Raw genomic sequence first — 26,997 nt, forward strand, 5'->3', positions numbered from 1 at the left:
CCAAACCTAACTTTGGGAAGACAGCTTGCTCTTTGCAACATCATAGATTTTTCTCCATGTATATGAAAGAAACTGCCTTATGGAATGATTTTAAATAACATAAGAAGGAGCACAACACTTTGGGCAGAAGTAAAATTTGAGAGGTTGGAAAAACCTTTCCCTTCCACTTTCTGAAGTCCATCCAAATCAATACAGATAAAATGAGAAATGGTTTATCATTGCATGTTGTGAAGATAACCAAACCAAATCAACAACATAGCAATTAAAAACTTCAAACCTTTCCTAAGTTTGCCCCATGTTAATTAAATATCCTCTCAATAATAGATATTATCAATTTCATTATCTTGTTAACTTGAATAATGTTAAATAGAAAGTCTTACTTCACTATTTAGTGTTACATCATCATACCTTTACATTACTATTAATACATAGCTACAGTATTAATGGATGTCTTTATGTTTACTATCCAAGAGCAAGTTTAATTCATTCATCCATATCATCAATATGAAATGGAAATAAGAAGTGCTATAAAAAATAAAATTAAAATTATGACTTTTCAGAAGGATGAATTATATGTTGAAGACAAATTGTTTAAATGTTGTGTCTTTGAGTCATAAAAAAATTATGCAGGAAAACTATAAGTCCTATATACTTATAGGAAAAGGGATACATTGACTTCAGGTTCTCAAGAGAAATACAGTTCAGTTCTCAAACAATGCAAAAGCAAGGACACACTTCTGCCTAAAAGGGCCTCTGCCATTCTTCCATGAAAAAGAAAGATTTGCCTTATTTGCTTCAGGTTAATTTTTTTGAACCTTGACCTAAAGCTTCATATTGCTGAATATGCTCCTTTTCTCTTGATGGAGCCAATGCTGGTAGTGGCAGCCACCTATTTCTGCACAGATCAGAAACAAGGAAACTGCTGTCTTTTAATCTTGAAGTATTCATACCATGAAGAAATAAGTGTAAGTATAAATGATTTGGGTAGGAAAGAACTTGAACGCCGGTTTCTCCTGCCGCATGACCTTGAAATTTGCAAATTCGTTTTATTGAGCATTTTCCATGAAAGCTGGGAATATTTATGGAAATGAAGAAGTTACAAAAACATTCTCCCATTTCATGTCATGACTTACTTGACATTGTCTAACCAGTCCTTCGTTTGTCAATACCATTACGTAGGCAATCATTGCTTCTGTGGCAAGCGTTCATGTGGGCAACAGTAAACGGGGGGTGTGGGAACTGAGCAAGGTGGTTAAAAGGCCATCTTCTGAACTGGTGTTGGAAGGACCCTCGAGTCAGCACACAAATACCAATATAAATGATCACAACCGTCCCTTATATTTTTTTCTTTCTCCATCTATTCTTCAAAGCTGCCCTTGATATATTTTTCATTGAGAATGGGATAAATTGTGTGAAGGTTGGGGGAAAAAGTGGCAGGTGGGGAAGGGAAACGGCAGCAATGTAAGCTCTCTGTACAGCCTTTTAAAACTGACACATCATCCAAATGATGGTCTTCCAAAACAGAAAAATGAATGTTCGTTTGTTAATCAATGTACACTAAAACAAATTCATTAATTTTAACTAGGTAAATTAACTATACAGTATAGTAATATTTTCATAGATACTTTATATTTCATTGATATGTCTTTGCAGGACTTTTTTTTAAAACAGTGCAGTATAGTGGAAAGACCCTGGCTTAGAAGTTGGGCCATCAGGGTTCCAGTCTTGGCTCTGCCACTAATTACTTAGGTAAATCCCCCTGGTGTCTATAGGATGTATACACTCATTTCTAAAATGAAATGACTAGAAGGGAATAAGCCTTAAGGTGCCTCACAGCTCTAGAATTTTATGTGGTGTCCCTTAAATTTTTCTATTTTATGTGATCACAGAAATTTATAGCTGCCATTATATAATTCTTTTTGTCTTATTTGGTTCTATGTCCCTGATCAATAATCCTATCCCCATCTTACATTGTTCCTATTTATTTTCCAACAATAATTATAGCAAAAAAAGATTGTCTACTATTTATTAAAAAATAAAATTGAATTTATTGTCTTGAACTGCAGTTTAACTATATTATCATATATTCATCAACCATCAACCTTCTTACTAAAAAATCAGATTATTTGATTCAAAAATCTCCATTTCAGTGATGTTACATCTTGGGCAGGATAAGGTTCTACAGTCAAAGCGTGAGACAAAATTGTCATGTAGTCAAAATCACCCAAGAAATCTTTTAAATTGCCAGCAAAACAGTACAGTAAACAAGGGTGGTGTAAACTGTACTGTCTCTTACTAAATTCAACACATGCTAGTATTCTCCCAGCACTGGGGCAGTTTTCTGTTTCTGCAACTGAATATCAGAAATGGGAGCATCAGTGACTGTATTATATGAAAAACAGGGAGTGTGTGTGTGTGTGTACGTGTGTGTGTGAGAAAGAAAGGACAAGAATATGAATGTTTTGACTCAATATATTTCACAGGTGTTTATCGTATTATTTATTATAAAAATCTAAAAATCTAAACAATAAGAATTAATGAAATGGTTAAATAAATTATATAACATCCATATAACTGGTTAATATTATCATTATTAAAATGAGATATACAAATAAGTTTAATGGTATGAAAATATATTAAGTGATCCCAAACTGACAAAATGTGTTTATATTTGCCAAAATAATGTTAATTTTCATTAGCAATAACTAAAAATGTAATGTAGATGTGGGAAGAAAACTGTACTGGGTTATAAGATATGCTTTTATAACACAGAAGAACATTTGAATTTTTAAAAACAACTCAAATATTGAGGTAACCCCTGTGACAAGACAGAGAAGCAAGCTGCAAGCTAAATACAAATTTTTTAGAAACTAGCAAAGATGATAAAGATGAAGCATCATAATAAGCAGAAACTGATAATACTAAGTGCTCAGAATATAGATTGACGTTTTTCCTCCCACTTGATTCCTTTACCAAAAAAAGGACTTTCTGTATTTGCTTAACACTTTGAAAGACACTGAGTCAGAAACAAACAAGTCCCTGTGAACCAAAATACAAACACTTTTACTATCATGACAGCAATGTTTTACTATTAAATCCTACTTCATGTATTAGGTACCGGTAAACGGCAGCCTTTACTGCTATCATTATCATGCTATTGTTCTTTTCTAAATCTTCACACTATCTTCTGAACTGATCTTCTCAACAACCGGATGAGGACAGACTAGGTTTTAATATCTTCATTTAACTGATGAGAAGAAGGAAATTCAGAGGCTTGCTATTTACCTAAGGTCTGGAATTCTGATGCTCATTAAGGCTTAACTCTCAGGTAGACAATATTTTCCTGTTTCTGATACCTATCGCTTTAGCAATTATAGTTCCACCTGTTACACAATGCAAAGTTTTAAGTGTAACTTAAGTTAATAAATATGTTAAAATCTAAGGGACAAACATGATTGATTTATGTTTTCTTTTTTTTCCTACCTCCTAGGAAATGGTAAACCATAGACAGTTCTGTAATGAGCCTGTTATGTTAAATGTTAAGGTAAATGATATTTGCTAAAATGTTTGTATTAATCTGTACAGTATCAAAACTATAGGTAAAAACTCTTCTATCAATATCTATCATATCAAAATTACAATTATTCCATTCAATTTGTCCCAGATCAAAGCTAATATTTTCTTTGGTCAAAATGCCCTGGACAGGCAGATCATAACGTATCATTTGGGGGCTGTGCAAACGAGTGTTTTATGCTATGAAGGCTATTAGACTACCCACAGATTCACATAGTTAATAAGAAAATTATATCTCCATGTAGATTTCTTCTCAGGAAGAAATTAAAGTATAACACTTGCTGCTCTTATGAAGTTATTTTTTTAATTTAATTTATTTTATACAGCAGGTTCTTATTAGTAATAAATTTTATACATATTAGCGTATACATGTCAATCCCAATCTCCCAATTCATCCCACCACCACCCCCCGCCCTGCTTTGCCCTCTTGGTGTCCATACATTTGTTCTCTACATATGTGTCTCTATTTTTGCCTTGCAAACCGGTTGATCTGTACCATTTTTCTAGATTCCACATATATGCATTAATATACAATATTTGTTTTTCTCTTGCTGACTTAACTTCACTCTGTATGACAGTCTCTAGGTCCATCCATGTCTCTAAAAATGACCCAGGTTCATTCATTTTTATGGCTGAGAAATATTCCATTGTATATATGTACCATATTTTCTTTATCCATTCATCTGTCAATGGGCATTTAGGTTGCTTCCATGACCTGGCTATTGTAAACAGTGCTGCAATGAATACTGGGGTGCATGTGTCTTTTTGAATTATGGTCTTCTCAGGGTATATGCCCAGTAGTGGGATTGCTGGGTCATATGGTAGTTCTATTTTTAGTTTTTCTAAGGAACCTTCATACTGTTCTCCATAGTGGCTGTATCAGGTTCATTCCCACCAACAGCACAAGAGGGTTCCCTTTTCTCCACACCCTCTGCAGCATTTGTTGTTTGTAGATTTTCTTATGATGCCCATTCTAACTGGTGTGAAGTGATACCTCATTGTAGGCTTGATTTGCATTTCTCTAATAATTAGTGATGTTGAATAGCTTTTCATGTGACTCTTGGCCATCTGTATGTCTTCTTTCGAGAAATGCCTATTTAGGTCTTCGGCCATTTATGGATTGGGTTGTTTGTTTTTTTAACATTGAGCTGCATGAGCTGTTTATATATGTTGGAGATTAATCCTTTGTCTGTTGCTTTGTTTGCAAATATTTTCTCCCATTCTGAGGGTTGTCTTTTCGTCTTGTTTATGGTTTCCTTTGCTGTGTAAAAGCTTTTAAGTTTCATTAGGTCCCATTTGTTTATTTTTGTTTTTATTTCCATTACTCTAGGAGGTGGGTCAAAAAAGATCTTGCTGTGATTTATGTCAAAGAGTGTTCTTTCTATGGTTTCCTCTAAGAGTTTTATAGTGTCCGGTTTTACATTTAGGTCTTTAACCCATTTTGAGATTATTTTTGTGTATGGTGTTAGGGAGTGTTCTAATACATTTAGGTCTTTAATCCATTTTGAGTTTATTTTTGTGTATGGTGTTAGGGAGTGTTCTAATTTCATTCTTTTACATGTAGCTGTCCAGTTTTCCAGGCACCACTTATTGAAGAGACTGTCTTTTCTCCATTGTATATCCTTGCCTCCTTTGTCATAGATTGACCATAGGTGCATGGGTTTATCTCTGGGCTATCTATCTTGTTCCATTGATCTATATTTCTGTTTTTGTGCCAGTAGCATATTGTCTTGATGACTGTAGCTTTATATTATAGTCTGAAGTCAGGGAGTCTGATTCCTCCAGCTCCATTTTTTTCCCTCAAGATTGCTTTGGCTGTTCGGGGCTTTTTGTGTCTCCATACAAATTTTAAGATTTTTTATTCTAGTTCTGTAAAATATGCCATTGGTTATTTGATAGGGATTGCATTGAATCTGCAGATTGCTTTGGGTAGTATAGTCATTTTCACAATATTGATTCTTCCAATCCACGAAATAGTATATCTCTCCAACTGTTTGTGTCATCTTTGATATCTTTCATCAGTGTCTTATGTTTTTCTGAGTATAGGTCTTTTACCTCTTAGGTAGGTTTATTCCTAGGTATTTAATTCTTTTTGTTGCACTGGTGAATGGGATTGTTTCCTTAATTTCTCTTTCTGATCTTTCATTCTTAGAGTATAGGAATGCAAGAGATTTCTGTGCATTAATTTTGTATCCTGCAACTTTAACAAATTCATTGATTAGCTCTAGTAGTTTTCTGATGGCATCTTTAGGATTAGTTATGTATAGTATCATGTCATCTGCAAACAGTGACAGTTTCACTTCTTTTCCAATTTGGATTCCTTTTATTTTTTTCTTCTCTGATTTCTTTGGCTAGGACTTCCAAAACTAGGTTGAATAAGAGTGGCAAGATTGGACATCCTTGTCTTGTTCCTGGTCTTAGTGGAAATGCTTTCAGGTTTTCACTATTGAGAATGATGTTTGCTGTGGGATTGTCATATATGGCCTTTATTATGTTGAGGTAGGAGGTTCTCTCTATCCCACTTCCTGGAGAGTTTTTATCATAAACAGGTGTTGAATTTTGTCAAAAGCTTTTTCTGCATCTATTGAGGTGATCATATGGTTTTTATTCTTCAATTTGTTAATATGGTGCATCATATTGATTGATTTCCGTATATTGAAGAATCTTTGCATTCCTGGGAAAAATCCCACTTGATCATGGTGTATGATCCTTTTAATATGTTGTTGGATCCTGTTTGCTAGTATTTTGTTGAGGATTTTTGCATCTACATTCATCAGTGATATTGGTCTGTAATTTTCTTTTTTTGTAGTATCTTTGTCTGCTTTGGTATCAGGGTGATGGTGCCTTGTAGAAAGAGTTTGAGAGTGTTCCTTCCTCTGCAATTTTTTGGAAGAGTTTGAGAAGGATGGGTGTTAGCTGTTCTCTAAATGTTTGATAGAATTCACCTGTGAAGCCATATGGTCCTGGACTTCTGTTTGTTGGAAGATTTTTTTTTTTTTTTTTTTTTTTTTTTGTGGTACACAGGCCTCTTACTGTTGTGGCCTCTCCCGTTGCGGAGCACAGGCTCCGGACGCACAGGCTCAGCAGCCACGGCTCACCAGCCTAGCCTCTCTGCGGCATGTGGGATCTTCCCGGACTGGGGCGCGAACCCACGTCCCCTGCATCGGCAGGCAGACTCTCAACAACTGCGCCACCAGGGAAGCCCTGTTGGAAGATATTTAATCACAGTTTCAATTTCATTACTTGTGATTGGTCTGTTCATATTTTCTACTTCTTCCTGGTTCAGTCTTGGAAGGTTATACCTTTCTAAGAATTTGTCCATTTCTTCCAAGTTGTCCATTTTATTGGCATAGTGTTGCTTGTAGTAGTCTCTTAGGATGTTTTGTATTTCTGCGGTGTCCGTTGTAACTTCTCCTTTTTCATTTCTAATTTTATTGATATGAGTTCTCTCCCTCTTTCTCTTGATGAGTCTGGCTAAAGGTTTATCAATTTTATTTATCTTCTCAAAGAATGAGCTTTTAGTTTTATTGATCTTTGCTATTGTTTTCTTTGTTTCTATTTCATTTATTTCTGCTCTGATCTTTATGATTTCTTTCCTTCTACTAACTTTGGGTTTTGTTTGTTCTTCCTTCTCTAGTTCCTTTAGGTGTAAGGTTAGATTGTTTATTTGAGATTTTTCTTGTTTCTTGAGGTAGGACTGTGTTGCTATAAACTTCCCTCTTAGAACTGCTTTTCTTCATCCCACAGGTTTTGGATCACTGTGTTTTCGTTGTCATTTGTCTCTAGGTATTTTTTGATTTCCTCTTTGATTTCTTCAGTGACCTCTTCCTTATTTAGTAGCATATTGTTTAGCCTCCAAGTGTTTGTATTTTTTTACTTTTTTTCCCTGTAATTGCTTTCTAATCTCATAGCATTGTGGTCAGAAAAGGTGCTTGATATGATTTCAATTTTCTTAAATTTACCGAGGCTTGATTTGTGACCCAAGATGTGATCTATCCTGGAGCATGTTCCATGTGCATCTGAGAAGAAAGTGTAATCTGCTCTTTTCAGATGGAATGTCCTATAAATATCAATTAAATCTATATGGTCTATTGTGTCATTTAAAGCTTGTGTTTCCTTATTAATATTCTGTCTGGATGATCTGTCCATTGGTGTAAGTGAGGTGTTAAAGACCCCCACTATTATTGTGTTACTGTTGATTTCCTCTTTTATAGCTGTTAGCAGTTGCCTTATGCATTGAGGTGCTCCTATGTTGGGTGCGTATATATTTATAATTGTTATATCTTCTTCTCGGATTGATCCCTTGATCATTATGTAGTGTCCTTCCTTGTCTCTTGTAATATTCTTTATTTTAAAGCCTATTTTATCTGATATGAGTATTTCTACTCCATCTTTCTTTTGATATCCATTTGCATGGAAAATCTTTTTCCATCCCCTCAGTTTCAGTCTGTATGTGTCCCTACGTCTGAAGTGGGTCTCTTGTAGACAGCATATACATGGGTCTTGTTTTTGTATCCATTCAGCGAGGCTGTGTCTTTTGGTTGGAGCATTTAATCCATTCACGTTTAAAGTAATTATCGATATGTATGTTCCTATGACCATTTTCTTAATTGTTTTGGGTTTGTTTCTGTAGGTCCTTTTCTTCTCTTGTGTTTCCCACTTAGAGAAGTTCCTTTAGCATTTTTTGTAGAGCTGGTTTGGTGGTGCTGAACTCTCTTAGCTTTTGCTTCTCTGTAAAGCTTTTGATTTCTCCATCGAATCTGAATGAGATCCTTGCCGGGTAGAGTAATCTTGGTTGTAGGTTCTTCCCTTTCATCACTTTAAATATATTGTGCCACTCCCTTCTGGCTTGTATATTTTCTGCTGAGAAATCAGTTGTTAACATTATAGGAGTTCTCTTGTATGTTATTTGTCATCTTTCCCTTTTTGTTTTAATAATTTGTCTTTGTCTTTAATTTTTGTCAATTTGATTACTGTGTGTCTTGGCGTGGTTCTCCTTGGGTTTATGCTGCCTGGGACTCTCTGTGCTTCCTGTACTTGGGTGCCTATTTCATTTCTGATATTAGGGAAGTTTTCAACTATGATCTCTTCAAATATTTTCTCAGGTTCTTTCTCTCTCTCTTCTCCTTCTGGAACCCCTATAATGCGAATGTTGGTGTGTTGAATGTTGGTGCATTTAATGTTGTCCCAGAGGTCTCTTAGGCTGTCTTCATTTCTTTTCATTCTTTTCTTCTTTATTCTGTTCCATGGCAGTGATTTCCACCATTCTGTCTTCCAGGTCACTTATCCATTCTTCTGCCTCAGTTATTCTGCTATTGATTCCCTTCTAGTGCATTTTTCATTTCAGTTATTGTATTGTTCATCTCTGTTTGTTCTTTAATTCTTCTAGGTGTTTGCTCTTTAATTCTTCTAGGTGTTTGTTCTTTACTTCTTCTAGGTGTTTGTTCTTTAATTCTTCTAGGTCTTTGTTAAACATTTCTTGCATCTTCTCAATCTTTGCCTTCATTCTTTTTCTTAGGTCCTGGATCATCTTCACTATCATTATTCTGAATTCTTTTTCGGGAAGGTTGCCCATCTCCACTTCATTTATTTGGTTTTCTGGTGTTTTATCTTTTTTCTTCATCTGGTATATATTCCTCTGCCTTTTCATTTTGTCTATCTTTCTGTGAATGTAGTTTTCATTCCACAGGCTGCAGGACTGTAGCTCTTCTTGCTTCTGCTGTCTGCCCTCTGGTGATGAATAGTCATTTCTTATAGTGGAACTATTCTCACCAAACCAGGCAGAAGTTATCTTTTTATCCTGTCCCATGAGGGGCAAAAGAAAAATTCTCCCAATGTGTTTGGTTTTCCCAATAGACTTTAAAATGTTATTCCGTACCTCTTTATATATCCTTAAAGCTTCTGGATGGCAAGAACCACAAATCCTCTATTAGTATCAGTGTCTATTAGATAACAGAGACCCAATAAATGCTGTTATTTTGGTCTAATTCTGTCTAGCTATTATTTCCTTTATCAAATTTGGATTTTCTCACTTGGATTAATGTCTTATTGAGGATCAGTTATCAGTTTAGAAATATTATTTGTTTCTTTAAATAATTGGGTTCAATAGTCAATGTATTTTTTAAAGAAAAAATAATAAGCTGGATGCAGTAATAGGCCTAGAAAAAATCAGATAAATCCATGAAGATTCCTTAATTCATTTGGTTGGAAATTTTGCAAAATTAGCTTATTCCCAAAGCACCGAAAGTACTAGTTCAGTTCATGTAAACAATTTTTGAATGTTTAAGTGCTAGGCATTAAGGTGGAGAAAAATGAGGTAGGGAGTGAGTGAGGTAGACAGGAATATATCTATGAATGTGACAACCCCTGCCCTCAAGAAACTTACAGAATAACATATTTGGTACTTTACAGAATTCTTTACTGATAGAGCCCTTTGTATGTATAGTACACTTCCCTTTATTCACAATGATTGAGGAATAATTGGTAATTTGGTGACCTGAATGTAATCGTTTAATATATATAAACATATAAATATATCTGTCACATACATATATGTATATATATATATGTATCCATCACATATGTATGTACATATCTGTCATATATATCATGTCCAGTTTTTGAAGAATTATAATATTATAATGTATAATATTATATATAATATTATAGTAGGGGTCAGAAACATAGATTTGGCCATACTAGCTTGGCTTTATGGTTCTCAAAAGTTTGGTTGATTATTTCATTTATTCATTTTCAATATCTATTTGCCACCTGTTTTTTATGTGCAAGGCACTGTAAATGTATAAGAATACAAAGATAATCTTTCACTCATTCATAAGTTAATTTACTTAAGAAATATTTGTTGAGTACCAATGACGTTTCAGACATTGAATGATCAATCATTAGTCTTATGAACTGTATAATGTAGTAGGGGAGATACCAGATACAGATATACAGACACCAGAATATAGGATATTATGTTAGAAACCCAGTAAAAAATATAGAAAGTGCTTAGCTATTGAGCAGACCTATTAGCAATATTTATTTACCTGCAACATGTTCTTTCATCAACCTGGTGATTTACCATTTCCTAATATCTCTTTTTAGCTGTGCCATACAAAAAGTTGTCTAGTCCCTTTAAAATTTTATCTCTTGGGCAAAATTACTGCTATTTTCAATAGTAGTCTGCCTTACTTATTCTAAACTTACCTAGCTCAAGTTGTGAAATGTACTCCCTTGTTTTAATAGTTCAAAAAAAAATTAAGTGGAAAAAAAAATCTCATCTATGCCTTTCACAAGTTAATAGGTTTTGTTCTCATAAAAAGAGTCCAACTTCATATTTTCTCTTACAGCAACCCTTTTCTTTTGGTCATTTTATAAAAGGTATTACTGACTTCTAAAATTCTGCTGAATATAATTTAATCTTTCTCGGATGATTTAGAAGTTACTTTAGGATGTTAACAGTGGCTCAGGTCAATTGTCAATAGCTGCCCATATAGGATGCCAAAGGCATTAAAACTGAATTGGATTAAACTGACTGCAGAACTGGGTCATGCCCCAAATGCTACCATCTTAAATATATCAAATTTTCACTTGCCATTTTTCCCTTCTCTCAAAAGTCAATAAAAAAGGTACAAGTTAAACTCTGATTAACTCGGACTCACAATGAATTAGAATTTACTGTATATACAGAGTTAAAACATAGAGTTACATTTTTATATTTAGTACACTTTTAATTAATCCAGAACAGTAGAAAGCTAAGTAAAGTACTTACATTAGCTGCACCAAGAAGTATTAACGTAGGCCCAAGACCTATTGTATATATTGATCTGAGCATTATTGACACAAGAAATGGCCGAATACCCACAGGCTTGGAGAAGAAAAACAGCATAGATGTGCAGACTGCAACTGCTATCCAAAGCAGAACTGAGAACAATGGTGAAAGTGTACCTGTAAGATGTGGAAGGAGTTTATTTTTACTAAGAACAGAACTAGAACATGTTAAAATATTTGCCACTCTACTTTATATAATACAGCAAGATAAGCCCTGAGACAGTGAATTTCAAAATAACCCACTCTACACACTGTATACTTAGAGGAAATGTCTTTGTACACATTACTCATTATTACATTTCCAGAAAGTTTGTGATGAATCCCAGGCTGCTTAAATACTCACTAGTCATCACTCCTTTCATTAAGTCTGAGACTTGTTCATCTTTCTCTCCTACGGGAGTTACATGCTAAATACTTTGGATAGAGGTATATCTCACTTGGGAGTCTTAATTCAAAATTTATGATTAATGACCACTGAATGTTCAGCTAAATCATATGGAATCAGGCAGTGAACTCATACCTTGTCCTGTTTTATTATTATCAAGTTTTTATATTATAGATTCCTCTAAAGAATTCAGAATGGAGAATATCCAGTCTTTAATGAAATACACCTAAGCTTTAACTGTTAAAACATACAAGTGTATTTATGTGTATGAATACATATGTATATGTATGTATTTAAAAGCCAAATGAACATCTAAAAAAATGTTCAGCTATTTACATCATCAGAAAACAGAAGTTCCAAATGTTTCAAAACTAAACTCCATTACAACAAAATTTTCTTTAGCAATGGCCCTAAAAGGGGTTCAAAAATACATTTCCTTTTTAAAAAAGGACAATTCATTGACGTTTGCTCTGACATGGGGATTCAAAGAATCCCCCTCTGAAGGTCATGTGGTGCTATATTTGCAGAAGTAAATTAAAGGGCAACACTCTTGGGCTGATTAGACCTCAAACGTGTCTTTAGGCTGATGAAGTCAGAGGGGAAACAATAAAATAGAGATTTTCCACTAGTGATTTCTCTGGGCCACATCTCTTTTTATCATTTATAAAATTCACTTCTGAATGCAAACACCACCACAAGTGCTCTGATGTGCAGAGTTTCTGTATTATCATGGAAACCATGGAATTATCTGGATTCCATCAGTGAATTCTGTATAAGCCTTTAGTTCATAGTGAGTGCTAATGGATCAAAAGTAGGCAGGAAGATCCTGTCAGTCATTTTAAAAAACAAACAAAACAAAAGTCAGATAATGAGCAGCACTGGCTTAGACAGGTTTCCTTTTGCAATATTGTTCTTATGTTATCTCTTAAAGCAAGCAGTGATGAAAGAAGATTGGGAGGAGAGATCTGATCTGCCCCCTTACCAGATTTATGATCTGATAAGAGTACTTTGAAGATGGTGGGAAAAAAGGGGTAAGTTCTTTGCTCTGGAAATTACCTTCAATTCCTGTCCTCTGTCAACACGAACAAAATGGGTACCCAACTCATGTTTATTAAGATGCTGGCTTGTGAGCCCTCTATGTCTACCAAAACATAGCCTGACCACCAACTGCCCGGGCTTCACAGATCTGAAAGAGCCATGGAGAGAATGATGCCTTCAACCTTCTCTCATGCTTACTGGGGTGCCATCAGAACGTGAGCTCTGTCAGCGTGAGGACCACCTCTGGGCCTGTCCCAGTGCCTGGCAGGCAGTAACAGATAACTATTTGCTGACTAAATGAATAAACAGAAACATAACCTGTGAGCCCGTTTTGAGTAAGTAACTCAGTCTCCAGTTATAAATTCCCCAGGTTGTGGAGCTTCACTGTTAAGTTTACTAAAACTGCCAACATCTTTGCACACTTAACAACTCTCAGCCACTCACTGGACTCTTCAGTATAATTCACAAGCAACGACTTGGTGTGACATTCTTGTTTTAAAAGTCTCAGCTTTGGCACTGATAGTCACACTGTGCACTGTCACTAATGCCTGATCATCTAACCACATCTTGACCACTCTTTCCCAGACAGTATCTGGCTTGCTGAGATTTCCCCTCGATTAAATATGAAATTATAACCATGAACTTACAACTGGGTATTTGATCTCTTTGTAGAGAGAACTCAAATGGTGTCTAGCCTAGTACCTTGCACAAAGTTTAGTGTTAAATATGTATTTGTGAATAGTAAATAAATTTACAAGTTACTTAAAATGGCTATTAATTTACAGTTTTGTCATTTGACAATTGACAATAATTTGTAATCATATTCTATATGAATGATCATACTGTTTTCTAGCTGAAGATTTGATGCTAAAAGAATAAACTGAAACTCTCTGACAAACTTTAGAGAAGACAGTACAGACTGTCAAAGCCATTTTTTAATCCACTAAGGGTCGAAAGGGGGGACTGTCTTCTTAATACTTTATATAACTTTCTATAATGAGCATGTATTACTTTTGTAACAGAAAACATTTTTAGAATTCCCTCTCTATATTATTAAGTGTTAGAAAGTATAAAGTTTGTCCTTAATAAAAATAATTCAAATAGAAAAACTGGAGACCTCAAGGCAATTCACCTCTCCTATCTACCTCAACTGACTTGTTCATACGTTTACTTAGAGAGCTTGGTGCTTATTACTCCCCTCTCTTCATTGCTCTGCCCCTTGCAGAGCCTCAGAAGAATTTCCTGTCTCCCCCACCTCAGTCCAGCTAAACTAGACCAGACAAATCTATGGGTGTTCTTTACTATTGTGCCTCACTCCTTTCTTCATCCCTTAACTAGACTGTAAGTTCCTTGAGGACAAGGACAACCTTCCCAACCTTTGTATCTCTAGGGCCTAACACAGTGTCTGGCACCCAGCCACACTCCATCAATGGTTGTTATTAAGATGAGTGCATGAAAACCACCCTGAAGAACTTATTTCCTTTAACACGAAGCACTTGAGGGAAAAAAGAATTTTTACACCGAAAATTCGAACACAATATTCTTAAAAAATCACATGCTATCTGGATATAAGAAATTCCCATGGCAGCACTTTTCTCTGCTAACGGTCTGCCTTTGCCAAACTGGGCAGGGATGGTTGGCATGGCAATGCTCAACTTCTGAGTGGACATCTAGGAGATGCTCTAGCATCGACAGCTCTGGTTTCAGCCACAACCAGCATAGCATCCTTCCTCAACTTTGGCACAAGTTTCTTTTTTAGGGAAGCACATGTTAAACATATAAACCAATCAACCAAACATGGAAACCCAGACCAAAACCTACAGTCACACAATAAGCCCTGGCTTCCTGAAGAAATTCAGAGCTCTGCAAAGCCTGGCAATGAAAGGAGATTATCTGCAGTAGGGGTTGGGAGGGTGGGTGCCTTCTAAGCTGATCCTCTGAGAATCACCTTCCCCACTAAGTATCTCCCTTTAATTATTGTACACTGCTACCCTGGTTGCAGGGTGACACTATTTTCTCAGTTAATATTACAACCCAAGTGTGAACCAGAGATCTGGGCACAACTGATTCCCAGCAGCTCATGTGTGGTCAGGCTGGAAAACACCCTTGGAGAAAGCATACTCAGCCCATTCTCCCTGTCACATCAGCCACAGTGACTCCAGAGCAGTTTGCATTAGGATCTGGGGTTGGGAAAGGTGGCCCATTTTGACCACAGGTCTTTTTTTGGCCCAAGATTCACTAGGTGATTTTTGTGATCAACTTCTATACCCAGAAACCAGGAACCTCAGAGTTGGATGGAGTCTTCATATTTACTTATTTTTTTCTTTTTTAACTTTTTATTTCAAAACTTTCTGACAATGTTACAGTTGCAAATACAGTACAAAATTCCCATATACCCTTTACCTAGATTCCCCAAATACCTTACATAATCACAGTACCATGATCAATATCTGGAAATTAATAGGATATACCACTTTAATCTATACACCTTATTCAAAGTTCATGGATTGCCCAAATAATGACTTTTTTCTGAACCGGGATCACACATTCTTTTTAGCTGTCATGTCTCTTTAGTCTCTTAATTCCTCAATATTTCTTTAACTTTCATAAGCTTCAAGAGTATGGGCCAATTATTTTGTAGAATGGTCCTCATTCTGGATTTGCCTGAAATTTCCTCAGTTTATGCATTTTTGGCAAATGATGCCATGTCCTTGTCAGCACATCATGTCAAGAAGCACTCGATGTTGCTATGTCTCATTACTGGTGACATTAATATTGATCACATAATTAAAGTGATTTCTCCACTTTAAAGTCACTCTTGTTGCTTTTATAATAAGTATATTATGGAGAAATACACTTTGACTATGTCAGTGTCCTGTTTCTCATTATACTTTTTCATCTAACACTCACCTATTAATTTTAGCATCCACTGATGATTCTTACTACCATAGGATGTTCGCCAAATGGTGACATTCTGTTTCTAGACTTAATTGGAATACTTTCTCTTCTATCAATATGGACTGCTGGATTCTTATTTTATTCTATGGGTTATTACGTATTACTGTCAATATTTTTTCTCAAAATTTCCACTGATGTGGCCACTGGGAGACCTTTCAAGTTGAATCCTGTGTTCTCTGACATGTCCCCATCACTTTTTTAGCACTTTTTGGAAGGAATCTTATGATCAACTAAATCATCTTTAAATTGCCTCAAAGTGCTCCAGCCATGGAGTCATCTGGTCTATGCTTGACAAAATCCAGGGTTAGAGACTTGTATGTCCAGCACAGAATTTACCTTCTCCTGCCAGTTCTGATGGCCAAGTGTGCTAGTCAGTCTTAACTTTGCTTCCTCAGCCTTCCTAGCTATGCACAGCGTGTAACTGAAGGTTGGAGGCTCAGCTAATCCTGACCAAAATTGTAACCTTATTCATGGAGCTATAATTAAATAAACCACATAGAACTGTAATCAGATTACCCAAACAATCTTCAGATTCCACATTGCCAAAATGGCAGCTCATGCCTTCCCTTCCCTCTTAGGGCCACACCCACACCCAGATACCTAAGAGTGAGCCTCCATCTTGGTTACTACTGTTAACGTCTATTCAGTCCCTTTTGAAGAGGAAAGTCTGCATCTGCACCTGATGATGACACAGCATGTTTTCCTGACTTGTTTGTGTTAGTCCTATTTCTTTCTGAGGCTGGAGCCTCATTCCAAATTCCACTATGTATGTGGTTTCAAGTTCTTGTTCAAGGACCCGTTGTATTAGCAACACCTTGGGAACTTGTTAAAAAAATACACAGTTCCAGACTCTGCTCCCGAATTATTGGGCAAATCTTCCTAAGCCTCTAAGTCTTTATCCATGAGGATGAAGTACTTACTTTATGGATTGTCAGGAGGATTAAATGAAGTTATGTATGTGACGTGCTTAGCATTTTGCCCGAGCCTATCTAAATGGTAAACAATAACAGCTGCTGTTATACTCATCAGTTTTCCTATCATAATTGTTATTAGTCAGGCAAATATGAAAAAATGTAGCAGGTGTTCTATTTTCTCCTGCTGAGTAAAGAGTAGATGTCCAGAGTGGTGGCAGCGCCCATCTCCATGATATTTCATGTACAATTGGTGGCAGCAGAGGCTGTATACTTTGGCTCTGGTGGTCTCGTAAGGGATATCATGGAATGGAACTCAGGGAAGATGATGTCCTGTATAAAGGGGCACCTGTTACCTACACACTCCCAACCTAATCATCCACGGAGAAAAGTCCTAGATTGTAAACAAAAGCGTTAACCTTCTACTCTGAGATCTGCCATTCTTCAGCTTCTCTGGGCTTCCATCTCTGTATGTGTCAAATGATGATTTGATATTAGATGATTCCAGAACTGCTTCCTTATCTAAGATGTTATGCTTCTATTAACCGGGACCCTACGATCTACTCTCAGCATTCCATGTGCCGATGATACTAATTTATCATTTCCGGCTGGACTTCTCCCCGTAACAAGAGTTACATTCTTCTACGCCAAGAGGGCTATCATCACTAAATGAGACTAAACACGATGAAGAGAAAGCTGTTTCCACTTCCTGCTGTATTTGCAACTTCCCTACATAGGGCGGCCAAATATTTGCTATGTTTTCATTGCTATTTAACTCACACATCTACTCCACTGCCAAATATTCTTCTTTTATTAGCACTGGTGTACCTTCTAAAAGAATCAAGCTTTTTATGACCACTCAGATTATACCCAAAGGCTAGAACTTTGATATCTGCTGTCTGTACGGACCTTGGAAATAATAAATTACCAGCACACTCCCATTTCCCTTCCTGCTCACCTCCAGTTCATCTGAAATAGGCCTAAACACCGGTTGCTCGTCTCATACCATCCTTTTCACTGAGCTTCCCTTTGTAGTACTATTATTTATCTTGTAACAACAAACAACATCGACAGCTAAGCTTTACGGCACGCTCATCAGCCGCTATTCTACCTGCTGTACCTATAGCATCTCATTAGATTCTCACATAATCCTATGAACAGATGAGATACAAAAGCACCTTGTGGTGATTGTTTGCTGGCATCTCCCATCTTGTCCTCCAAGCCATTCTTTCAACGCCCATTCCAAAGTTATTGACCGGACTGTATCCCAAGCCTGTGACATATTTTCCCATATGCACTTTTGCCAGATTTAAACAAAACTTAATTCCCACAGTCCCACCCTTTAGCATACCTCTCCTATTATTTCCCATTTCACTTAACATGGGATAATTTCTCGTCTTTGCTTTTGCAAAACCTAATGCATTGTTCGTTTAATAATATTAACTTCATAGTCAATATCCTTTATGCTCTATTATCGTATTCTGTCTTACCCTGTACATTTAAAACTGCTTTTCAGATTACTTGCCTGCTCCTTGTAGAAACCTCAGACAACACGGAAAGCAAAGAGAAGGGAGTAAAATAGAGATTCTACTTATTTATCTCAGTCAACATTTTGGCATACATCCCCCTCATTTTTCCCATATATTTATGTAATTGAAACAATACAGTACAAAAATGCTTTCAGTCACAAAAATTACATACAAATAATTTTTTCATTGCCTTATTCGTCAATATATAATATAGCTCTACTAGCTCTTCTGTGTATGAGCTTTTTGAAAAACATTTATATTGACCATCGTTTTTTGCCTACTCTCTTTACCATCATTCTCTATTTCCAATGAATAAAGAAAATCTGTTCAACAAGATTGTAATTGTTGTAATTGGGAAGGTCTACATAGTTAGGGCATGCATCAAGAGTATTGTTTTCAGACTCAAAAATACTTATCATTTAAAGATAGACAAGCACTTGCCTTCATCTCCATCATCCCCAAATGGGTAGAAGAGAGCCACAGCTAAGTTGATAAACACAGCCAGGTTGAAGGAGATGCTCCCCCAGAGAGAAATGTGCCTTGAGAACCAGAACAGGGCAGGATTACCTAGCGGGAAAGAAGCACAGTGGAACAGAACAGAAAATGAATTTTGATTTCAAATCAGGAGTCCTATTGAAATAACATTTTACTAAATGCATTTTTGTAAACTACTATAAAGCTACGACTTATTTTAGAACATTTATAATCGATACCAAAAAGGAGTTTTCTATTTGATTCCTTCTTTCTCCTTTAGCCAGTTTACATCTAAGCCACTGTAGAAGGATGAGAAATTCTGCAATTGCTAAAGGTGGTCAGAAAAGATGATTCTATATGAATTCTCTTTAATTTATCCCTAGAACAGATTAGGGGGGAAGAGAGTTTAGCAGCCGCCTGGGGCCCCTTTTAATGGAATGGTATACATTCACAGCTACCTGAAACTCTGAAACTTAACAGCATGGCATAGCATTGCTTACTGGGAACTAGTGATTTATAACACTAAGTTTTAAACCTTTAGGCTTCCCGAGAACTTGCTGGGTTTGCAACAGCAGAAGTAAATGAAAGATACAACAAGAACTACCAATAAGTGGGAGAGGCTTTGCTGAATATTTTCAGAAATGGGATTCTGTATCTGTCATCAGAAATGAATTAGCAGATGCATCTACTGAACACAACTGACATTTACATAAACCAAAACTCAGTTGTTTTCACCTCTCCTAAAGAACTGAACAGATACGTCATGCATATAAGTTTGACACGTGACTTATTCGAGTCTTGTCCATTCTCTAACTCTTAATAGCTTAACATCAGATTTAAAATATTGGAGTCAATTGAGGGGGAAAGACATCTCAATTTTCAAATAGAAATTTTAAGCTTTTCAAATTATGTTCTGTGAATTCCAATCTCAAGTCTGTTCCTTACTTATAAACTACACTTCCCTTCAGTACTTCTTGTTTTCCTTCTCTTGGAATGGAGCATTCCAGCAGTGGAGTAGGCTATGATTAGCCATGGGATTTAGTTGACTAATGTGTCATAAATTGTAAACATCTGCATCTCCATCATTCCTGAATTAGGAGTCCTCATTTTAAAAAGCAGAATATTGAGACAAAATCAGAAGATGTTGATGCATACCTCTGTAATAACAAATCCATCAAATGAATTCGATCTGTCTATAACCTGATCATAAGTTGCTTCCAAATTTTAAAAGTAAACTGTATGTTGGAAATTATTTTAAGATTTGTTTTTTTAAAAAATATTTATTTATTTATTTGGCTGCACTGGGTCTCAGTTGCGGCATGGCAGGATCTTTCAGTTGTGGCATGTGGGCTCCCTTAGTTGTGGCATGAGGGCTCTTAGTTGCAGCACGCAGGATCTAGTTCCCTGACCAGGGATTGAACCTGGGCCCCCTGCATTGGGAGGGTGGAGTCTTAACCACTGGACCACCAGGGAAGTCCCAAGCTTTGTTTTTTGATAAATGACAAAACATTTATCTAAAAAAGCACAGATCCTACAAGCACTGGCTCATTATTCAATTTACTTTTTGTCAAGAACTAAAAGTATGCTTATCAAATTGAGTTTTTATATGTATTCTGGACACCCAAAATTTTCTCTGAATTCCATAAGGTTCTACATGGTAAAATGCTAAGGGAGAGTAATTTCTATATTTTTTCAAATATTCTGCTAAGAAGTGTGACAACACATGTTACAATTTTTATCCAAAGATGCTATGTCTCAAGCTCAACCAAGTTCATAAACCACAATCACTGAAGTTCCTAGGAATCTAAAATGATGAAGCACTGTTGAGTAGAGGTATTGAGAACATATGGCTGCCTATCTGGAAAACCTTCCCAAAAGTCAGAAAAGACTTAATCAAAAGTTTACCCCTATCAATTTTTGTTAAAAACTCATGATATTTCTCATCTGGGAAAATAAACTTTATTTTAAACTTGAAAAATTTTCAATTTTTTTGTAAACTTTTTATTTTATTTTGTTTTTTAACTTTTTATTTTATATTGGAGTATAGTTGATTAACAATGTTGTGTTAGTTTCAGGTGTTCAGCAAAGTGATTCAGTTATCCATATACATGTATCTATTCTTTTCCAAATTCTTTCCCCATTTAGGCTGTTACATAATATTTCCAAATAGACTGGAGACCTGAGAAATAAGTAATGGTAACTGTATTATGGTAACTTTTAACTGTGACATTATAACTCTGCCCTATTTGAATGTAAGTGTCACACAATTTTTACTTTGATTTGTTGAGGTACAGATACGTTGAAAGATAGAATAACTCTCAGAAGAAACTATTAAACAATCTACTCAATCATAAGATCAGAAACACAAGAGGACAAAAGTGCTGGTGCCGACACTCTCCACCCCATTCACTGACTGTTAAGGCCGGTCAGGGCCTATTCATGCCCTTCAAACCTGCAGCTGTTCCAAGGCTGAAACATACAGCTGCAATCTTGGATGTTGTAATATTTATAAAACTATAGGATCAGCACTAAAAGATGATCTAATTAGTCAGAGTTTTCTGTTTTCCTTAAGCCACAGGTGTCTTGGCTTCAGCTGCAGACTGAGCTTACAATCTTAAGCCTATAAACAATTTCAGTAACAACAGATGGCAAGAAATTAAGAACCAACTGAAACGAATACCGTCAGTTATCCCGAGGTACTAAGGTATCTAACATTGTGCTCAAAATGAACCATTTCAGTTTACTGTACTTACTCCTGATTTTCTTCTGCCACTTCATCTCATTGTAGAGATCTTCCGTTTGCTGGAAAAAGTCATTCACTTTACTTCCTTGTTCATCCCTTTCCGTGGTATTGAACACACGGCACTTGGATTCTCGCGTGAGGTATTCACATATATTGGGGACAGGAAACACTATTTGTTCCATTGTCCTATCATGCCGAACAATCTGAAAACATTAATTTGCATTTCTTTCAGGCTTTGGATGGTCTTCAACTATTTTCTGTTTTTAGCACGACTTTATTAATGATACTTTATGACTTCAGTTATGAAAAATATACCAACTTGAAGTATCTGAAATAGTTCTTTACATTTTTCTCTTTAAATGAGAGAAATTAACTGGACTAATGTATTATAAGTATTATATTTTGTTATAAATAACAAAAGAAAATCTTTATTCTTTCTGGATTAGCATTAAACTCCTGCCACACATTTTTATGTTCATGAAGTACATCAGAGAACTAAGAGGGTCTTAACTGGCAACTGACTGGTTATGTAATCTTAAGCACAGCACTTCGTATATTTTTATCCTGCTGTTAGCCTGTTCTTCCTAAAAAGGGCTGTTGGGGAACAAATGACATATGCTATATGATGTGCCCTGAGTTCTACAGAGAAAAATGCTTTATGTCATGAAAATGTAGCAAGACATACTTTTGTAGGTATAACATCCATTCAAGCATATACCCAGATGTGAATAGTCATTATTTTGTACTTCTCTTATTTGGTATTTGTAAGAATTTAACTTTAAACAACAACAACAACAACAAAACCCAGGGTAAATGTTTACACACAGCTTTCCTATGTCACAAGGGTTTGTGTAGACTAAGTCTCAAGCTTCATATTTATGTACTCTACCTAGCCCTGAAGAATGAATCACAGGATTGGTTTAAGGCAAAAGAGTCATTCTATTTCCCTTTGACTGGTATGGTGATGAGCAAATAGCCTAGATCTGGGAAATGAGGCACAGGGAGAAATATCCTGGGGTTGCGAGGTGCTCCCAGGAAAGACTGTGCTTCCTGAAGAGACAGAAAGCCACATGAGACAAATAAAATAACAACAAAAAAACAAATACACAACACAAAAGCTCTTTTTTGCTGTACCATCTTTCTTCCTGCTTAGAACAAAAGGTGGTGATGATACTTAAAACTTTGGCAGCCATTTTGCAACCATGAAGTGACATATCACCAGCATAATAAGGAAGACTTAGCAGAAGAGATGGAAAAGGTCTGAGTGTTTGAAGACATCACTGAGTCATTTAATCAATTATAGAACTACTGGTACCTCCAGACTTCCCATTATGCGGGATAATCAAACATTTTTATTGTTTAAAAAATTGTCAGTCTGGTATTCTTTTACTTGTAACTGAAGCTACCTTAAATGATATGTTATATACACAGACCACATACTAGAATACTATCATAAGACAAAGAAGAAATTTGTAGTGGTAAATAAAATTCTTGAACATAGGCTAAAAAAATCAATTGTACAAAAGAAGAATTGGACCTCTTTGGTATGGTAAGCAATTATGTGCGGGGGAAAAAAAGGTTTACTTGATCCAACAGTGTCAAACAGTTTAAAAAAAACTCAGGGTGCATTTAAGAAATAATGTTCTGATTACTATAAGCCAAGCTTTTCAGCCCCTTTAGGACACGTTATGTTTGATCTTGGTTGTTACATTTTACAAGGGGCATTGACAGGCTGGAGGGATTACTGAAAGAGATGGGAATGCGTTAACTGTGAAAAGCCAAAAATGTATACTTTTAAAAATCTACTTATTCAACAAATGCTTATTCAGTCCTTAGGCGAGCAGTCCTGGGAAATTCAAAGTGAAAAAACAACATGAATCCCTATCTGTAAAAGCTTGTGTTGCTTACTAATCACAATGGCTCTTCAAATGTTAGAGGTAAGCTGTCGTGTTGACAGGGTAGCAAATATTCGGAACAGTAGGCAAACATAAAAGTGGGCTAGAGTGCATGTTTTATCAAAAAATAACTTTCTAATTATTGGAGTTATTCCAAATTGGATGTTTCCTCCTGAAATGGTGAGATCACTATCACAGGAAGAATTTAAAGCAGAAACAGGATCCTTATAAAGCAATTCCTCCTTGGATAGATGAACAGACTAGGTAACCCACAAGGTCCTTCCTATTTCCCAGGGTCTTTGAGTCTATAACATATAGACAAACTATTATTTTCAACAATACTCATTATTATGGTTAGGCTCCAAGAACAGTGTTCCATTTTGGAAATAAAAGGATGATCAAGGCTAGCTTCTGCCTCAAATAGGGGACAAGTTACAGTATTCCAACATGACACATTAACAGAATGATCAAACTGCTGTGGGAGCAGAGTGGGATGAAATTAATGAATGCCTGAAGGAAGGAGGGGAGTCCTCTCTGAAGAGGTCATATGAGCTGGTCCTTGAACGAGCATGAGGATTGGTCAAAGCGAAGGATTTAGATCATCAACTCGGACTACTCCTTTGAACCCTTAACTTCTATATCCAACTTAATGCATTCCTCAAAGTCACCTCAACTTCAATTTATCCAAGAATCAACAAATGATCTTCCTGTACATTTTAACTGCCAAAGCTGGGATCTCCATGCATAACACCAATTTCTCTCCATTTATTCAAACCAGAAGCCCCAGGGGCATCCTTTTCCCCAGTATTTCCCTCACCTTACATGTGCAATCCAACATCAAGCATCAAGCCCTTTACATATGTATATGTGTGTGTGTTATAATATATGTGTGTCTATTTTCTCCAATCAAGTCATCTTCAGTACAACCATTCCTCCCTTTTCTATCTTCCTATTTCGTCTACCTGCATTCTTTGCCTCATTCCCTTTTCCAATCCCTTTTCCAAACAGCAACTTCCGTAATCTTTTGAAGAGAGTCACTCCCCTTCCTATGTTCTTTCACCTTCCCTTCATTTAATTCTACCTGAAATCCCGTGCCCAAACTTTAGTAGAGAGAAACCTCTACTTATTTGTTTAATATATACTTTATGACAACCTTCTCTGTGAAATCCATCCTGAAATTCCCCAGGCACAGTTAATTACTATTTTCTCTAAATTTCGTTGGCTTTGTTTATACAATTACTACACAGAATGACCTTCTCTATGTGTATGTAATTGGTAAAGAGTAAAGGCTCAGTAAACATTTACCAAATATATGTATTTACAGCTAAATCTCTCCTCACTGCTGGGAACCAGTGGAAGTCCAACTTCAATAACAACCTCTGTCTCTCACACACAAGTATTAACCCAACCTCTACCTCTGGCCCACCTGCTATTCTACCTGTCCATTCTGTCTACCATTCCTGATATTCTCTTCTAATCACTGGCTTTGTACTTTGGCCTCTGGGACCTTCTGCAGAACCTTGGTGGTTTGATGATTTATTCATATCAATTTCCCTGGCTTGCTGACTTTGCCAGCTTCCCAGTTCCTAAGCACCTGAGGTAGAGAGCAATGTTTTTGCTGCTGGTCCAGCTCATGCACCGCACTAAGTCAAGTCTACCACCAAAGCTATTAATGCTTATACACGTGAGCAAGGGATTCATTCTGAGACACGAAGTAATAATTCTCATTATTGCAAAGGTTTGGCAACAGTAAACAAGAAGGTACAGTGATTATGTACCTTGAGAGTTAATAGCAGTGATGCCATCATGCACTCTGCTGAAAACTAAAAATATCTGCCAAAGTGAATGAATGTGTGAATGTAAATTATGAGTGACAGGCGTCAACTACTCTGCTCACTTCTGCCTGATTAGCTCTGCCAACCAGTGTCAAAATGATACCATAGCTAGTGAATGACAGCCAGATGGGTCTCACAACACAAAATGATTAAGGTCATGTTGACCCACACCTCCTGAACTGCCACCAGCCCTTCAATAAGGTCTCATTTATGGGGGTGGGACTGAATTGCTGCAAAGTGAAATGGACATTGTTAAACCATTTCAAGCTCATGCTATCAATATGAAAACTTTACTAGTGCCTTCCGTTTTGCCCACCCTTCTGGATACTTTCTTACACAGAGATCTCTACTTTAATAAGCTTTCCATAGTTTTTTAAAAGAAACCATTTCTTGAATGATAATATCCACTAGAATAATCCTGTCTCTAAAATATCACTGCTCTGCAATGTTTTCTTCCAGGACCAAAACAAAACAAACAAAAAAAACACAACTTATTAATTATAAAAGAGAATTTACATATATTTCTGGTCGAAAAATAAAGACAACTTTGAAAGACGTGCACATGAATTTCTTACAAGTGACTGCTCACATCTCTTCTTCTGGTATATATACTTTTACAGTTTACATCACTCAGTTCTACTTCGTTGTTCTAGGAAACAATAATGAAAATGGTCTGAAAGAGAAAGTAAACATTTCTTTTCACAGTTGGTCCCATTCAAGAAATAATAGATGGTTACCTCGATCTGTGCGGTGTGGTTGGCATAGTACTTTAAGGCTTCATCTCCGTCATCTGGATCGGATCCTGGTTTGAGCATCTGCTGCAAGAGTTTGTTGTGGCGTGCCAACTAGAGGGGAAAAGAGGGAAGAAATGTGTCAGGACTTCTTTTTTCCCCTGTCCTGGGGACAAACTTTGAAAATACTTTGTCCACTTGTATACATAAGCTTCACAGTTCTGGGGTTAATGGCAATTAATTCCATTTCAGGAAAGCATGTCTATTTGAAAGGCATAAATAACAACATCACTATAGCAATCTTACATTTTTATTTGGCAATATAGGTTCTTAGCATGAGAAGACTGTGTCTTGCCCAGAGTAGGTATTCAATTACTAATTGTTGACGAAATACACATCTTCAATAATGTATAATTGTGTCAGGAAGAAGAAAAGCCCACAGTGATATATAATGGATACTCCTTATAATAAATAACTTGATGAACACTTTGATAGTTCAGTGGGTAGTGGTACCAATATAAATGGCAGCTTCTTATATACACATAAATAGGTATCTATGTTTCCTACAGCATCTAATCAAAGCTCTACAATTAGCAGTTTGTACTAAAATCCTATGCTTCTACATGTTCGTATGTCAATATTGGTGCCTTATGAGTACAGATCTCAGTTTTATTGTAATTGAAACCGAACATTTAAAACACAAACATTTCACCATAAATTATCTTAACCTGCTGTTGACAGAAGTAATCTTTCTCATTTGAATGTCTATGGCATTTGTTGGTCAGTTCTCTCACCTTGTAGATAACTAATACCGATTGCCTTCAGGTATCTCTTTTATGCTTGTCTTGAACAATCTCTAAAACCTCATAATGTCTTTAACCTTTCAGATTTTCTACTAAGCCTCAAGTTCCCTGAGGGCTTCTAGTAACAAAGAATCTGCCATATAATTCTTTTATTCCTAGTACCATTCCTATCTCTTACTCTGTGCCAGGTACTATCCTAAACATTTAAGTACATGAACGCATTTGATCCTAGTAAGAAATCCTGGGGCAAGCACTCTTATCCTCATTTTACAGATAGAAAAACTGAGGC

General features: G+C 36.2%; 1 protein-coding gene across 1 annotated transcript in view; it reads right to left on the bottom strand.

Annotated features, from left to right (window-relative positions):
* Window positions 1-26,997, bottom strand: part of ITPR2 (inositol 1,4,5-trisphosphate receptor type 2) — a 534,949-nt gene that overhangs the window by 87,119 nt on the left and 420,833 nt on the right. The window contains exons 46-49 of the mRNA XM_081250074.1: window positions 25,912-26,019; window positions 21,455-21,647; window positions 18,669-18,794; window positions 11,348-11,523 (exon numbers count right to left, since the gene is read on the bottom strand). Coding sequence (XP_081106200.1) covers window positions 11,348-11,523; window positions 18,669-18,794; window positions 21,455-21,647; window positions 25,912-26,019 — 603 coding nt within the window. The remainder of the gene's footprint in view (window positions 1-11,347; window positions 11,524-18,668; window positions 18,795-21,454; window positions 21,648-25,911; window positions 26,020-26,997) is intronic.

The sequence above is a fragment of the Mesoplodon bidens genome (assembly GCF_964165515.1).
Source record: "Mesoplodon bidens genome assembly, chromosome: 11".
Classification (NCBI taxonomy): Eukaryota; Metazoa; Chordata; class Mammalia; order Artiodactyla; family Ziphiidae; genus Mesoplodon; species Mesoplodon bidens.